At 35.9% G+C, this 16,317-nt stretch overlaps 1 protein-coding gene across 3 annotated transcripts in view; it reads left to right on the top strand.

Moving 5' to 3' along the window:
- The window catches only part of ARMC8 (armadillo repeat containing 8), a 104,974-nt gene that overhangs the window by 31,896 nt on the left and 56,761 nt on the right, over positions 1-16,317 (top strand). For all 3 annotated transcript variants that reach the window (XM_008708090.2, XM_008708076.2, XM_008708082.2), the window contains exons 3-6: positions 9,163-9,234; positions 9,990-10,132; positions 10,237-10,334; positions 13,689-13,781. In XM_008708090.2, the coding sequence (XP_008706312.1) occupies positions 9,163-9,234; positions 9,990-10,132; positions 10,237-10,334; positions 13,689-13,781 (406 nt within the window). The remainder of the gene's footprint in view (positions 1-9,162; positions 9,235-9,989; positions 10,133-10,236; positions 10,335-13,688; positions 13,782-16,317) is intronic.

Genomic DNA, 16,317 nt, shown 5'->3' with positions numbered 1-16,317 from the left:
TCTCCTTAGGCAGACACTTCCCACACACAGCCAGACAGTTTTGTGTATTAGTGATCCTCAATATCATTTAGGATTGTTCAATAAGTAGTTTAGCTGAAAATGCCAGACCCATTAAGTAGTTCCATGAATGACAGAGATGATGCTGTATCATTTATTTTTATTATGATTGCTAGTGTGGTTGTTCAGGAGAAAAGCTAATTTTGTCTATCAAGATTTCTGTGTGAAAGACTTTTATCTTGACTTGTATCAGAAATGAGTAGCTAATTCAGGTATTACTTGCCACTGTGAAATTTGTCATTTCCTGAAGAACACTGTAGCTTCTTGAAAGTTGATAAATAAGGCATAAAAAATAGTGGGAAGAGTATATTATAACGAATCAGCTAAGATGGAGTTTGATGGCCTTAGCACCTCTTTAAAAAGTTATCAAGTCTAGGACACTAAACTGTTAGCTAAGACAGATTAGCAAGATTTTTGCAGAGGCATGGTGGAGTACAAGGAGTATGGGCTTCGGAGTTGGACAACAAGAGGTTGAATTCTTGGTTCTGACATTTCCTACTGGAGGCCTTTCCTAGCTCTGTGCTGGAGCAAGTTATTTAATATCCTTGAGCCTCAACTTCCTCATTTGTAAAGGGAAAGTAATATGCCCGTCTTGCCAAGTTGTAAAAATTAAGTCAGAAATATAAAATCCAGTGCCTGGTATGTTGATAACCACAGATTGGCACTGAAGTGCTTTATCATTATTGACCCTAATTTAAAACAACTTTGAAAATAAGATGATTCTTTACAAAGAAGAGAAAGAAAAACAAAAAATCTCAAACGGAAACAGTTCAAACTGATGGAGATGAGGGAGAGGGGCTAGAAATCTTGATTCAGACGAGAATGCAAGTGATAACATATAAACGTGAATGCTACTTACAATAGTAAAATCTGTTTAAAATTGGGAAGGCACAGATCACCCCAAGTGTTTTTACTTTATGTCAGAATAGAGCTAGCCTTATATGAATATGTATAGGGTGATTTGATAAAGTGTCCTTTTCCCCAGAGAGAAAAGTTTATTCTTTCTGACTTACTATTTTCCTAAACTTTGTCACTGTCTGAAAATTAATTATACATAGTCAAGAGAAAAAGTGAACTATATTTTTAACATTTTATTCTTAAGTAACCTTGTCCAGTACTAGAATAATACAGTATTGATAGAGGAAAGGAGGAACCAAAATGAGGTTTAGGAAAAGAGAGTTGACCATTTTTTTCCTCTTTTATACACATTACACAGCCACCATTGAATCATAGACCATTACTAGACTAAAATAGGTAGGTAGAAGGGAAGTAGCCACAGAGTATAAAAATTAACAACTAGCTTTAGCTATGAGACTACCAGAGTTTTATCATTTTTCTAGCTATAAGCTTGATTTTTCTTAATAAGGATTGTGAACATAAAACATAACAACAGGAAGAACAAAATTGAAGAAATTAAAGGCAGGTAAAGACTTCTCATCATGGTCTATAATCTACGGAGCTGTGGTAGAGCCATAGTCCTACCTATACATATAGGGAACTTCTTTATAGCTAACCCATGTCATAAAGGACCATTTTACATAGTGAATGTGCCCTTGTTGAAAAATACTATTAAGCAACAGAAGTGCTTCATTTTAATTGTTGAAGAATGAGGAGTTCTCTAGAAATAACTGTTTTTTTAGTAGTACAATATTTAGTATAACTTTAAATGATCCTATTGTATCAAAGGTTTGAATACAGAATCAGATCCTAAAAGAGCAAAGTTTCAAATACATAACTGAATAGAAGATCGTTAAGTAAGATAGGAACAGAGAAAACATGGAGGTCAGTTATGTAGGTCATGAATTATAGCCTTTGCAATTGAAACAGAGTAGCTGTATCAAATAAACTACACTACATTGCAAATTCTGAGCTTCCTCTAGCATGGAGATCTGTATATTACCTTAAACAGTTACAGGATATTTTTCGGTGAAGTTACTAGTGTATTAGGTCAACCATGTTAAATCTCCTAGTTGAAGAAGGATAACTATTCAGCTGTTTATGTAGATAAAGTCAAAGCTGCTTAATACTGTGGGTTGTTTTTTTTTTTTTTAAACATATCTAATAAGTTAGAGCACCTGATCTGGTTTTTACATTAGTGATTCTCCAGGAAAAGATCAGCAGATATCCCTGTGTGGCTGTGTGCTGAAGGGCAAAAGATGATACGAGTCAATGTGGCTGGCTTTGTAGTTTCCAAGTTGAGTACAACTAGAAAACTAGACTGGATCTCTTGGTAAACTTGGGCAGGCAGTTGAGGGTACTGTAGTATTGTTGGGTGATTTTCACCAAGTATCTACTTCTAAAAATTATTTTCTGAAGTATTTTAATGTACTGATGATATAAGTTTATTTTGGTAATGATTACTTGATTTTTTTGGTTCCAAGAAATTATATATCTCTGGTTTTAGTAGATCATAGACAGGTTCCATTTTTCTTGCATGAACTAAAGATATGAGCTTTCATAAAATGAAGGCTTTGAATTTTGAGAAATTTTAAATTAAAGGATAATTTTTTAGAATAATTCAAAAGAAATAATCCTATCAGTTACTTTTAAAAGTGTTACAGATAAGCATAAATAAAGATTACCATATACCAAATGAAATGGAGTGACTCTGAGTCTTACTTATTTAAACCTGTGTATTCTGAGACAATTCAGTCTGTTTAAAAGGGTGGCAAGCTTTTCCAAAAATTATTAGATCATATTGACATAGTTTCACGCACAGATAGATAAGCTGTTTGTATGTTGTATTAACTTTGAATATCAAGAATAGCTGTATATTTGTATGCATGTGTGTGTGTGTGTATCTTGTCATATTTGTAGAACGTGTAAATGTATGCTGCCATATTACAATGTAACATTTTTGTTCTTTGGAATGATTACATGTATTAAAAATATTTATTAATGTGCTCTAAAATACTTCGGCATTTGTTTTAATGCAATTCCTGTATTGTACTCTTCATTTTTGGAGAATGTAAGGTGATTTGTAATCATACATTGATAAAACAAAGAAATATATTTCTGAGCTAGTATTTATACAAACTGAAACTGTATCTAACACCACATACATTCCAACAGGATAACTTGTTTATTAAAAAGAAATAAGTTATCGTCAATTCTCAGTTCTGTTCAACTTACACTTATAGTGGGTGCACAATTCATGCCTCAGTGGACTTGAAATGGGAAGTTCACTATAAATTTCTCAAGTGCCTCCTGGATCAAAGCCTTATCATAAAAGTGGCTTCGGTTTGGATAATAGGTCACCATTATCTAATTCTTTTACAGTTGGCAGTTTACATGTGGCAGTGGTTAACTTTAATTAGAATATGAGCATATCTCACTCCCTAACCATGCTGGATAGCAGAAAGCTTATTATACTTGGATGTTTGGATGTTACATTCTCCAAAAAGGCATCATAATTAATTACAATTACAGGGACAGAGCAGTGAGTATGTTTGTATTTTCCAAGTCCAGATTATTTTATAAGTTGTTTACCATGTTGCCGTATTCTAGCTACCCACAGATGTAAATTTTCTCCTTATTTTATGGATGTCTTAGGACCAGTGAGTTTTCAGTAGGTCAAACTTTATACTCAGGTTGTAGTTTTTCAGTATCCAGTGTATTTTTTGGCTACTTCACATCAATTAGACCAAGGACTGAACAATATTCTAAACAGGAGCTTTTCAGGTAAGTGAAAAGTAATACTGGTTCAAAATGATCTTTAGCTTGTGGCTACAGCCTTCCGTGTTCTTAAAGATAATTTTCTGGATTTAGATAGTAGGTTTTTATTTAAAATTTATGCTGTTTTGACTGATTGAAACTATTTCTCCAGCAGGTCTAGATCCCAGTTCTTTAAAAAAAAATTTTCTGTTGTTTTAATTTTAAAGTGCAGTGTTTACTTTCTTGGTTTTAATTTTAATTTTAATTTTTTAAAGAGAGAGGTGGGTAGAGGGGCAGAGGATGAGGGAGAGAGAGAATCTTAAGCAGGCTTCTTGCCCAGTGTGGAGCCCAACACAGGGTTCAATCTCACAACCTTGAGATCATGACCTGAGCCGAAATCAAGAGTCAGATGCTTAACCAACTGAGTCACCCAGGCGCCTCAACTTTCTCTCTCGGTTTTGATCACCATCCCAATACTCTAATTTAGATATAAGTTCTGGTAGGCACTGTACATGTTGGTTTAATATTTGAGTCTTTTTCTCTACCACGCTGAAAATTAATTTCTTTCAAAGTAAAGAAAGGAAGTAGAAAGGTTAGCCTCCGTGTAAAAGTAGATGCCTCCTGAGTCCATTTATAAGTGGACAAATAAAAGTTTCTAGCTAGATTTTAGCTGAGAATGTTCTGTGGCAAATTCATCTTTTTAACATCTTAATATTGGCTTCTTCTCCCATCCTCAAAGAGTGGGATATCCTCAAGGCTTACTTTTTAGCTTTTCTACCTGGGTATTTTTATCTTACTTGGAAGATTATTCATTGTGTCCAAAATCAAGATAGATCCTTGTCTTGTTAAGGGATTTGTTTTCTAAGCTTCCTAGTGTTCTCTGCATCCAGGAACTTAGACTTGAAGTAGTCACTTAAGACATGTCACATATTTTCTGTACCCATCAAATCATCTTGTTAACTGCTTCCTCAAAATGTCTTCTGTATTAGTGATTCCTGTGGCTGCCATCCTAGTCAGTCTCACATAACCAGAGACCTGGATGGATTGCATAATTCCTTCAACAAACACTCATTGAGTGCCTACCACGTGCTGGGCATTGTGATGGGATGAGAGTATGTAAGAATGAATAATGTAGTCACTGCTCTGGAGGATCCAAAAGTCTAATGAAGGACTCAGATAGCTAGATAGTCCACTATAGTTTGGTTAGTGAGTGCTATGATAATCATAACCCCAGGGCAAGAGAGGAAGGCCATCAGCCATTTAATTACCTCTCTTGACGCTAGTATTCTCTGCATTTCCGTCCATCCCATATTCATTTTATCTTCCTTAGTCACTGCTTCCTTCATATCCTTTTTCTGATGGAAACATGATTACTCCTTAATCCATTCCCCTTTAGTTTGTCTCTTCTTCCTATCACTTTTCTTTATGCTCTGCTTAATGTTCCCACCTTAAAGGGACACTTCTTTTCAATCCAGGCTCCTGTTCCTGCCCCAGAAACATGATGTATTCATTTCCAGTATTGTCTTCTGTGAATGGCTTTTCCATTTGCCCTTCCCATTCACTGTCCAAATCGTGGCCATTTTCTAAGGTTCATTTAGTTCCTACCATTGCTTCAAAACCTGTTAAGCTTGTTTGATCATCTACTTGTCTCAGCCACTAAGCACTCGATTTATGATATAGCACTACCTTACATTGCTAGTGTTATTTTTATCTCCTCAAGGAGATTGTAAACTCTTCAAGCATCCCATTATGGGATGCTTTTGTATCCTTCATAGAGCCTAACACAGTGCTGAGCTCAAAACTTAATTGTTGAATTTCAGGAGTATAAAAGTAGGGTATTTTTTCCCTCTAACATTAAATTTGGTAGATATGAGATAAATTTCTTTGATCTACTGGGAAAAGGATGTCTTTAATTGAAAGTTAGAAATGCTTTTTCATTTTGTGTAAAAATGTAAAATTGAAACATTGGAGGAAAAAGGAAATATGTTAGCTCACTTCTTTTTGATCAGTTTGTTCTGAATGCCTGGTATGCTGGAGGTAATGGAAAAAACACTTGGCACAAAAGACATGGGTTGAAACTGGCTCTGTCATTTAATGTGGAGCTCTGAGAAAAGCCCTGAATCTGAGTCTTAGCTTCCTTATCAGTAAAATGGGGTTAATATTACTCAAGGTTGTGATGTAGATTACATAAAGTAATGGGTATGGAATGCTTTGTAAACTTCAAAACAATATATAAGTTTTGCATAATTTCGTTGTGCCCTATCTTGGATGATAGTTGGGAGTTTGTATTTTACAAAAGTATAGATTTCTATATGGTACATTTTGTGATCCATTGATAGTAAGTTCTCTGATATTTTCAGGTCAGACTGGCTTTCTTTCCTCTCAAGAGGAAATAGACTTCTATCCTAACAAAGTAATGAGTGTGCTATGATAGAGGGCAGCAAGCTGGGACACCGAACCCAGACCTGGGAGTAGTCAGGGCAAGCTTCCTGGAGGAAGTGAAATTATTATCTAAGGTCAGATCTGAAAGATGAGTAAAGTTAGCCAGGGATAAGTATGGGGAGGAGGGGATAAGGAAATGAGAGAGAGAGAGAATAGCTCCACTCTGGCTGTCTCTGAAATTGAATCCTGTACCATATTTAGATCTGCTAAAGATGGGTGTATGTGATGATTATTATCTCTTTCGGTTGTAACTGTTTCATAGAAATTATCTTCTAGCATCCCTTTATAGTAACAACTGAATAGAATTTATTTGCTGGGTGTTAACGTCTCTTCTTCCTTATGTAACACAAGTATATTTTATTTATTAGAGCCACAGAAAGAATTACTTTCTTTAGACATTGGTCCATTTTATTAATTCTCTTCGGTCTGCATTTACTCTATAACTACCAATTGCCTCCTTCATGTCTTTTTTGCAAACTATTAAGAGAACTGGAAAATTGGTTTTGGAGGGGTTTTTGTTTGTTTTTGTCTATAAAAACATTTACTTTTGCGTGGCTTCAGATATTTGGAACGTGTTTATAAGGTAATATGGGGACACCTCATTTCTGCTTAGTTTAGGAAGAATGGAGAGAGATCTGGGGAAACGTTCCTGTTGGGAGTTGCAGAATAGAGAGAGTATCCAGAATGGCACATGGCACAAAATAGACTCTCAATTGATAGCTGCTGGACAAATGGATGTGCTAACAGTAGTATAGACAGAACACATGAAGAGAAGGAAAGAAGATGAAACTAAATGGCAAACTGCTAAGTTAGGGTCTATAAGCTAATGATTGGGAAGTAAGCCCTTATAAGGAAACAGAAGCCTAGATGTATAGTCTCACCTATTGTGCTTTGCTAAATGAGGCTTTGATATCACATAATTTTATAGTTGTCTATCAGAACTTGGTTAAAACCCTAGTTTTCAGCTAAGTCCCCATAAACGAAAGTCCCCTCCTACTTATCCCCTATGAACCATGTGGAAGATCTGAGTGATAGTTTACATAGAGAACTAGATCAGGCCCTGAAAAAAATACTCCTACCCTCAGCTCCACTGAGCTACTGGAAGACTAGACCAATAGTGTTTGGCTCAAAACTTGTGAAAATGCCATTCAAAACCTTGTGGCGAGAATCAGCTTTCAGCAGATCACTGCATCATAGCAGTATTTTTCTGCTATAATTGAAGAAGGTAATTAAGGAGAAAGGGTATTAAAATTATTACCAGGGTTTTTAATGGCAGTGAATTTGGTTGGTATTAGAAACACGTGCTGACTATAACATTTAGTTGTTGATTTTTAAAAGTAACTTTTTCTCCTTCTGTTTTATACTCTCTTTTTCTATAAGATCATGGTTTGCCAATTATAGAATTTTTTAGGATTCTAAGTTTCAAAGTTGGCAAAAAATTTCCTCTATACATTAGACCGCTGCCACCTAAAAGAGTCAAAAGAGATGCTGGGTGAGAATGTAGGGGAACTTATTTTGGGATATGAAAGAAGTGTGTGAGCTAAGAACTTTGAGGCTATATAGCGATGGCCTTAACACAGTCAGACCTGACTCCCCTCTATAAGTATTTCTTAATGACCACTGTACTATCCTGAAATTAAATCTATAATAATATAACTCCTCATATACATAACTCCAAAAATAATATAATGTCTTCCCTGCTTATAAGGAAGAGCTTTTAGAAAAGATAATTTATAATGTTTCCGTATGTAAATGTTTGGTATCCATAACTCCAGTACTGGGAGTGGCCCCTGTGCTGGTCTGATTTTCCAAAACGAAATAACTTCTAGTAAAAAGTGTAAGAATGAATAATGTATAATGAATAATTTCCTTTTTATTTACAGGGCCAGATGCAATACTGAAAAATACAGTTTTCTTTCAAACTGTAAAAAAAATGCTTTCTAATAGTAAAACTGTGGCCAGAAATTTCCAGACACCCTCATAAACTTCAGAAGTGCCCCTATGGTGCTTTAATGCTCTCTTCCCCACTTTGAGAACCACACTATATAGAATCACATAGTATTCTAGTGTTTTATATTAAGGTAGCACTACTGACCAATTAGGTAAGTATTTTTTATTAAAATTTTAGTAGTACTAGGTTTATTTTGAGCCATTTATTTTTTTTCCACCTGTCCTTTGGACTAATCAGTGTTTGTGAACCAATTGGTCATTCATAGAGATACTTTTCATGTAGAATAGAGTTTTACTCCTGATGAAGTAAAAATCTAAGTATAGCTAGAATAAAAAATACTGGTGAATATGTGAGAAATAAAAAAGATTTTTTTTCTTATTTTTTTAATCTCTTTAAAAGGTAATTGTCTGCTTAAGTAAAAAAATAGTAACAGTATATTGTTATTTCTAATCAGTTGAAAAATAAAATACGTATGACAGTAATAGAAAGAATTGACAGAGAAATGGAAGTATATGCTTGCAAGACTCTTAAAATACAAATGAAATGAGATGCTATCCCTTGAAGACTGACTGTGATAAGTTAAAAGATACATATTGTAAATTGTAAAACAGCTGCTAAAAAACAATAAAACAAAACCCAAAGAGGCACAGCTAATAAGGCAATAAAGGAGATAAAATGGAATCATAAGAAATATTCAGTGCTAGGAAGTCAGAAAAAGAGAAAGGAACAAAGTCATGATCCCTGAAACAAGGTCAGATACATTGTGTGGGCCTTTTCTGAAGAACTCAATATGCTTTGTATTGGAAGTCTTTTATGAGTACTCGGGTTATCTCCCACTTTCCCCACTCCCACACTGTCCTATTTTACAGCCTCTAGGCTCATTCAGCACCTATCTCTGTTCCTTTTCTTTGGTACTCAGGTGGATTTGACTTTGTCACTAACTTCTATATTTGTCAATCCAAGATGTTGCATAATAAAGATAAAGTGGAATGAATTGATTACTGATTTTTCTGTGATGTCTCAATATACCTTACCCTTTTCTCTTCCCCTGAATTCAGAGACATGAAAAATGCTGTAATTGGAAACAACAAGCAGAAAGCCAATCTCATTGTTTTAGGAGCTGTTCCAAGGTATGTTTGCTATCAGTCACTTTTCTGATATTCATACTGAGTTTCTAATGTATTTCTCATTCTCATCCGTAAGACCCATCTTTTTTCTGTATTAGATATCCTATTTTTGAAAGCCTCTTAATTTTTAAAATAAATGCTTTGAAATACATGAAGCATCTCTTTAGAAATTTTTAAGTACCAGAGAATGGAATATGAAGCAAATGTATTAATACTTTTTGGAAATTCAGGAAGATCATTGAACCTGCAATAAAAGGATGTGTTGGGTAGATAGATGATATACATCAGTCTGACTCTGAAAGTTCTCTCTTGAGTAAACCTCTGTGATCTCTGAACCATACGTCTGGATAGTCCAGGCCCCTTTCTAGTCTAAATTTAAGATCTGACAGTACTTGGCATTGAGTAGTCTGCGTCTTCATATCCTGGAGTGGCAGATAAGATGAACTGTGGTGCTGCTTTGTCTATGTGTGGACAACTTTCAGATTAATAGTTCTGATAAACTCTAAGATTATATATAATAGTCCTTTTGCTCAAAATGAAGACAGTCTCTTTTGATTTTTTACCCAAATACTTCTTTATTAAATTAGTAACTGATAGAAACAAGTGATCATTTCCTAGCCGTCTATGAGCTCACCAGCCATATTTTTAGCATACCCACATATGGGGTATATTGGTAGCATTTTTCTGTTACATTACTTTTAGCTAATTTACTTCTGTTTGTTTTAGTTTCCTCTGTTTATCAAATTCCTTCTTTTTAGATTGTTGTACTTGCTTCAGCAAGAAACCTCAAGTACAGAGCTGAAAACTGAATGTGCAGTGGTATTGGGAAGTCTTGCTATGGGTACTGAAAACAATGTCAAGTCTCTTCTAGATTGCCATATTATCCCTGCCTTACTGCAAGGTATGTAAGGAAGTCATTTTTGTACAAGTAAAAATTAGAATTAGTTTGCAGTGTTTAAAATACAGACTGAAAGGATGAGTCTCAAGTCTATTTTCTATTAATAGGACTACTGTCTCCAGACCTGAAGTTCATTGAAGCTTGCCTCCGATGCTTGCGCACCATCTTCACCAGTCCTGTCACTCCGGAGGAGCTACTGTATACAGTGAGTTTTAGAAGTTTTTGAATCATCAGTTACATTTCACTAACAGCATACCTCTACTTTTACTCAGCATCTCAAAACTCATCATAAATATATTATAGAAAAGTCTCCAGAAGTATTTCAGTTCTTGCTAATTTGCAATTATCAGATGTTCTAGGTATTATAAAGAAGCGAAAGATAGTATCAGACCTTGAGGAATTTATAAACTGTTTAAAGAAAGACCCATTTTGATCTCTTAATATCAAATTAAGGCAGTATATTTAATATACTCACTTTAGGTTAAATCCAGCAGAGTAGGCTTTACAGAGAATTTGACCTAGGTCTTGTATAATGGATAAGATTTAGAGAAGTGGAGAGGAAAGAGGTCATTCTAGGAAAGAGCTGTATAAGAGAGAGGATGCAGGGCAGTGGGTAGAATAGTCTAATGTGGGATGGGTGTCAGTGTTCGTTTCAATGGAATAGGTGAACCAGAAATGGCTAGCGGGAGGCTTACTTGCCAGGGTAGAATCAGAGAATACGTGTGAGAGAATCCAGAGATCTTTGGAGTCACTCAGTAGTTTTCAAAAACCTTAGGGAATACTAGGGGGCCTTTTAATCTGTTGATTACATGAGACTTTCTTAACATTATCCAGGCCAGTATTTTTCAAACTCCAATCTACAGTCCACGATAAGAAGTACATTTTCCATCACCACACTGTATATGCGCATGCCTGTGTGTGTGTGGGAGTGGGAGAGAGAATATTCCTGAGACAGTCTTCACAAAACAATTCCATAAATGTGATACCCTCTGGTTTTTAGTCTATCCTTTCTCATTTTTAGAAAAATGCTGGTTGTGATTCGAGCCAACACAAAGAATCACAGTGTCAGTAGGACATATATAAGTCAGAGATCTTATCTAAAATCACATTTTACAAATATTTCAAGAGCATAAGCAATCAGGAAGCATAGGCAACAGAAGTGGGGTGGGGGGCATGTCATGAGGCTCCATAGTCCATCCTTCCCACATCAGATACATGCTCCTCTGGCCCATAATGGTACATAAAGTCTGTAATGTGAGGTTCATGGGTCACTTTACACAACAGGGGGGCTCTAAATTATGAAACATCTCAATTTTACACCTCAGGGATTTGTACAGTATTCTTCAGGGAGCCATGCCGTATAAATTGGTATTGTACACTATGACAGTTCTCAGAATTGACCATGGACCACAATTAGCTGGAGGGTTTATTAAGGACAGATTGCTGGAGCCTCCTGCCAGACTGTCTGGGTCAGTGAGTCTGGGGTAGGGCCTGAGAATTTGCTTTTCTAATAAGTGTCCAGGTAACTCAGAGGCTGCTGGTCCATGGACCGCTCTTTGAGGACCACTGGTTTACTGTAAGCAGTCCTAAATTGGGGACATCCTCCTCAAAGCTTTAGAGAAGGACTCTCCTAGTAAATATCAGTCTGTTTCCCTGAAGGTCCTATTGTGATGTTTACAAAGAGATTAAACCAGTCACCTGTCGTCTTTACCCTAGAAATTACTCTCCAACCCCTAGCCCAGTAAGTGAGAAATTGGTCCTGGCCAGCAGTTTTAACTCCTTTCTCCTTGCTCTCCAAAATGATTTTATGACCCACTAATGGTTCATGGTACATAATTTGGAAGACTAGTCTACAGCAACTTAACTTTTTTACGTAAGAAAAATTAAGACCCAGGGACATTAAGTGACTTCCACAGTGACAATGTCTGTTTTATGCCTCAGAGACAATGCTGAATCTGTAAAGAGTGTTGGATGGGATGATGACAGAAAGTAGTGTTTTAGTGTAATTAACTGCGGTCTGTGAGTTGGATTGTGTAGAGCCAGCAACTTAGGCACTAAACTGAAAACAGGGCAGTCCACTTAGAAGACGGTAGGATGTCTAGTTTGAAATCCTGTTAATCAGTTGTGTGACTTTGGGCAAATTATGTAACTGTTCTTTGTTCAATCAACTATAAACTGTAGATCTATAAGACAATTGGCAGAAAAGGGACAGATGTGAAGAAATGGGATGAAGCTGTTAAAACTGAAAGATGAGAGAGCAATGGAGGAAAGAAAGGAGGTGGAAGTAATTGCAGGAGTTTAATAGAAGCTTTCATATCATCCTTCAGTTGCCTGTTCTCTACCTGCTTCCCTGTCTTCTGCCAATGGAATCACTGTTTCCCCTCCCCCCTCTATGAAATAGACGTGTATTTGACATTCTCATCTTCGCTCTTCCTTTTCTTTCTATACATTTAGTACCTGACTTTCTTTAGGGTTTTCTGAATTTTTCATTTTGTTTTTAAACTGCTTGTGATAACACAAAGGGTTATACTAAAAAGCAAAGGGAAAGATTCTACTTAGAGGGAATCAGCTGCCTTCTGTTTTCTCACTTAGCTCTTAAAGATTTTGGACATTCTTTTTTTTCTAAGGGAAACCCCAAATCTTGTTCATCCCAACAGTAGTACTCTTGAGTTGCCTTCCTTGCCCTCTGTTATCCTTTGTTAAAGTGTGGTCTATGGACCCGTAGCATCAGCCTCATCTGGAAGCTTAGATCCTACTCCAAACCTATAGAATCAGAATCTGTACATAATGACTATACCCTGGGAATTTGCATGCACATTCGTATTTGAGAGGTATAGCTCCAGGACTCTGACAGCATTGACTAAGAGGCTTAAGTCTACTTTTCCATCTGTGGCTCAGACCAAATACCCTTTCAACTTTTAATTCCCTTTGCACCCTAAGAAGAAGGGGATTCTTGGAGAGCCCTGCAGCAGATTGGGCAGATTCTCCTCTCTTCTGCGCCAACTTGTATATTGCTAAATGTCAGCAATAGTCAGAGAACGTGCTCTAAGTGAGAAGTTGACATTTTACAGATCGTCTAGTGAAGATTGAAATTAGCTTACTACAGTCATTATGATTCTTACTAGTTACTGATAGTTACTGCAACATCTCAGAGATTGAAATCGTCAAGTTTTATTTTTATACAATAATTCGTCCTTATAGGCTATTTGTTATTATATATCTTGTTAGTTCACATTTTGGTTTCAGAACAGATTTCTTTCAAGTCTTTTGAAGTGATTTTGTCGTATTGTAGGGATATAGGGTGTTTATGGGAGAGAAACTGAGAATTTCCCATTCTTGTATTTTGTTGTTGAGGATGAATATTGAAGCCCCTCATCCTTTACGTAAACAATTTTGGTGACTCTCTTGTTTTTGTTTTGCTGTGTTCCTTAAAGAGACTTGATTTACTGTGATTAAGTTAAGAAGCTTGTATATGTACCTGTTAATGGAAATAGTTTGTTAGGTGTATTCACAGTGCCTAAGTTCTTTGTTGCTGTGCTCTCTTTTCCTTCGACTCCAGGATGCCACGGTGATACCACACCTCATGGCGCTACTTAGCAGGTCCCGCTACACCCAGGAGTACATCTGTCAGATCTTCTCACACTGCTGTAAAGTAAGAACCAGAATAAATGTTCTCTGTAATGTAAAATCTGCTATGCCCTCAGGAGATGTGCCTTCTTTGTGTATCCTTCCAGAGATAACCTGTACATATATAATTATGAAGACCTATGTATATTCTATCCTCTTCCCTCCCCTGTTTTTATATATAAGCAAACCTATATATATACATCCCCTTCCCCTTTTTGGACACGAATGGTAGCATTCCATACATACTGTTTCTGTACCTTGCATTTTTCACTTAACATATCTTGAAAGCTATTCCATATCAGTAAGTAAGGAGCCTCCCTCAATTTTTTTCAACAGCCATATAGTATTTTACAATATAGATCTACAATAATTTGTTTAACCAATTCTCTAGTGTTGAACATTTGCCTTGTTTCCAGTCTTACAAAACAATGCTGCAAAAGTATCTTGTGTAAGACATTTTATAAGAAATGAAATTGCTGAGTCAAAGAATGTGTGCATTTGTAATCTTACCACATACTGTCTGGTATAGAGGTTGTACCATTTTATATTCCTACCAGCAGTGTGTGATCATAACTATTTCCCCACACTCTCATTGTTGGAAATTGTTTTAAGTGATCTCGTATAAGGAGAAATGAGAGAACAGTTCTATTTTAGAACAGTTGCCCAAATAAATGAAAATTAAATCACTTGGTTCCAGAAAAAGTATCATTATAATTTAATTGTTTAACCCTTCCCTCGCAAATCCTCGCAGGCTTTCACAGCCTATTCAGTTCTATTTAAGACATTTAGAATTTAAGGATTTTTTCAAAAATCTTTGAAGTTTCTCTTCCCAGATTGCTTTGACAGCGTGTAAGCCAACTCATAGGTCCAGGGATGTCAAACACTCCCCTTAATCTTTTGAGGTGGGCAAAGAAAGGCTTTGAAAAAATGACAATTTTGTTACAATTCGTTGCTAAAAATGAGCTGAACTTAATAGGGCGTAGAATTTTCCAACAGTGAAATGAAGGCTTGTAGTCCAGCCCTGGCAGATAGGTAAAGGAGGATACTCCAGAACTCCTGTGCCTCATTAAAAATCTTTCTGCATCTATACCTAAGTGCTTGAGAGCACAGATCTAATAGTTATAACCACAGTAATCCCAAAGGGGCACTAAAAATTGGACCTGGAGTTATAATTACTACATGTCAAATTATTATTATGTTACATTATGAGAAGTTTGAATAATCCCATTCCAGAAGTTACCCAAATAGCTTTTAGAATTACTCATCAGAAACTTCTGAATCCCTTGAGGCTTGCTCATTTAAAACTTCGCAGTGCTTTTTAGCTGAAATCATGGATAAAAGAAAACCATTAAATCATTAGTTCTTTTGCTGGAGAGAATCTTATGCTGAGCAAGAATTTATAGGCACCCTCATGCCACTAACAGAACTGAAGATGTTATCAGAGAAAATCACCTTAACTCAGCTTTCTTTTAGCCTGGTAATTAGCATTTGCCACTGTAATTAAATGACCAAATTTAAGTGTTCTGAGGTGTAACTAAACCTTGGGAAATATTATAGTATTTATAAACCCAATGACAATAGCCTAATATAAATATTAATTTTTCTACTGATTTACTAGCATTACTCTTTGGAAACAACTGATCAGATGATCTCTGTATAGTTATCGACTATAAAAACCTTTTATTTTCATGTTGTTCAGTTTACATATAGGCTTAAAATAAGATTCATAATAGAATTTTTAGACTCATTCACAACTTTGCATATACAGTGACCCTTGGACAATGCGAGGGTCAGGGGTGCCAAACCCTGATCAGTCAAAAATAGGCATATACCTTTGGACTCCCCTAAAACTTAACTACTAATATAATTCTTATGTCTTTGAAATTCTCTCCCTGATTTATTAAGGAGCAAAAGAAAAAAAAAAAAAGATAAAAAGAGCCAGTAATATTTAATTGTTGCCACTTCTTAAACAGGTTACTCAAACTTCTGAAACCTGTCTTTCGGAGTTTAAAATCTTGAGGGATTATTTGCTTTCCCCCGCTGTGGATGTTGTCTCACTAGCCCAGGTCCAAGAGAGACTTGATAAGAATCAAATGATAGCTCCTTCTCTAGTTGGTTCAGCCAACAATTCCCTTCCTTGCGATTGTTTTTACACAATCCTGTGTACAACCACAGAGAGGAGGAGGAAGAGCTTCTTTGTAATAATTATTTCCTGTATTCTCTGGGGCAAAGAAATTGAGGGATTAAAAACTACAATATCTTGTAAGTTACGTTAAATGAATTGCATTGTGCTTGATCTTTTTCATAATATAACTTCATCAGTGCAGATATTCCATAAGTGATCTAGCTCTTAAAGATGCATGCACATGGATATTTATTGAAGTGATGTTTGTAATAGTCTTTTAAGACTGTAAAACAATATAAATGTCTAGCCGTAGTACTCCAGTGTGGGTTATCCATACAGCAGAATAAGGTCAAAAAAGAAAAAAGAAAACTCTTCATGTACTCATATGAATGATTTCTGGGAAATAGTGTAAAGGAATAAAAGGTTTAGAGCAATA

The sequence above is a fragment of the Ursus maritimus genome, unplaced genomic scaffold (genome assembly GCF_017311325.1).
Source record: "Ursus maritimus isolate PB19 unplaced genomic scaffold, ASM1731132v1 scaffold_20, whole genome shotgun sequence".
Lineage (NCBI taxonomy): Eukaryota > Metazoa > Chordata > Mammalia > Carnivora > Ursidae > Ursus > Ursus maritimus.
The sequence above is the reverse complement of the archived record's forward strand: the minus strand, read 5'-3'. Positions and strand labels throughout refer to the sequence as shown.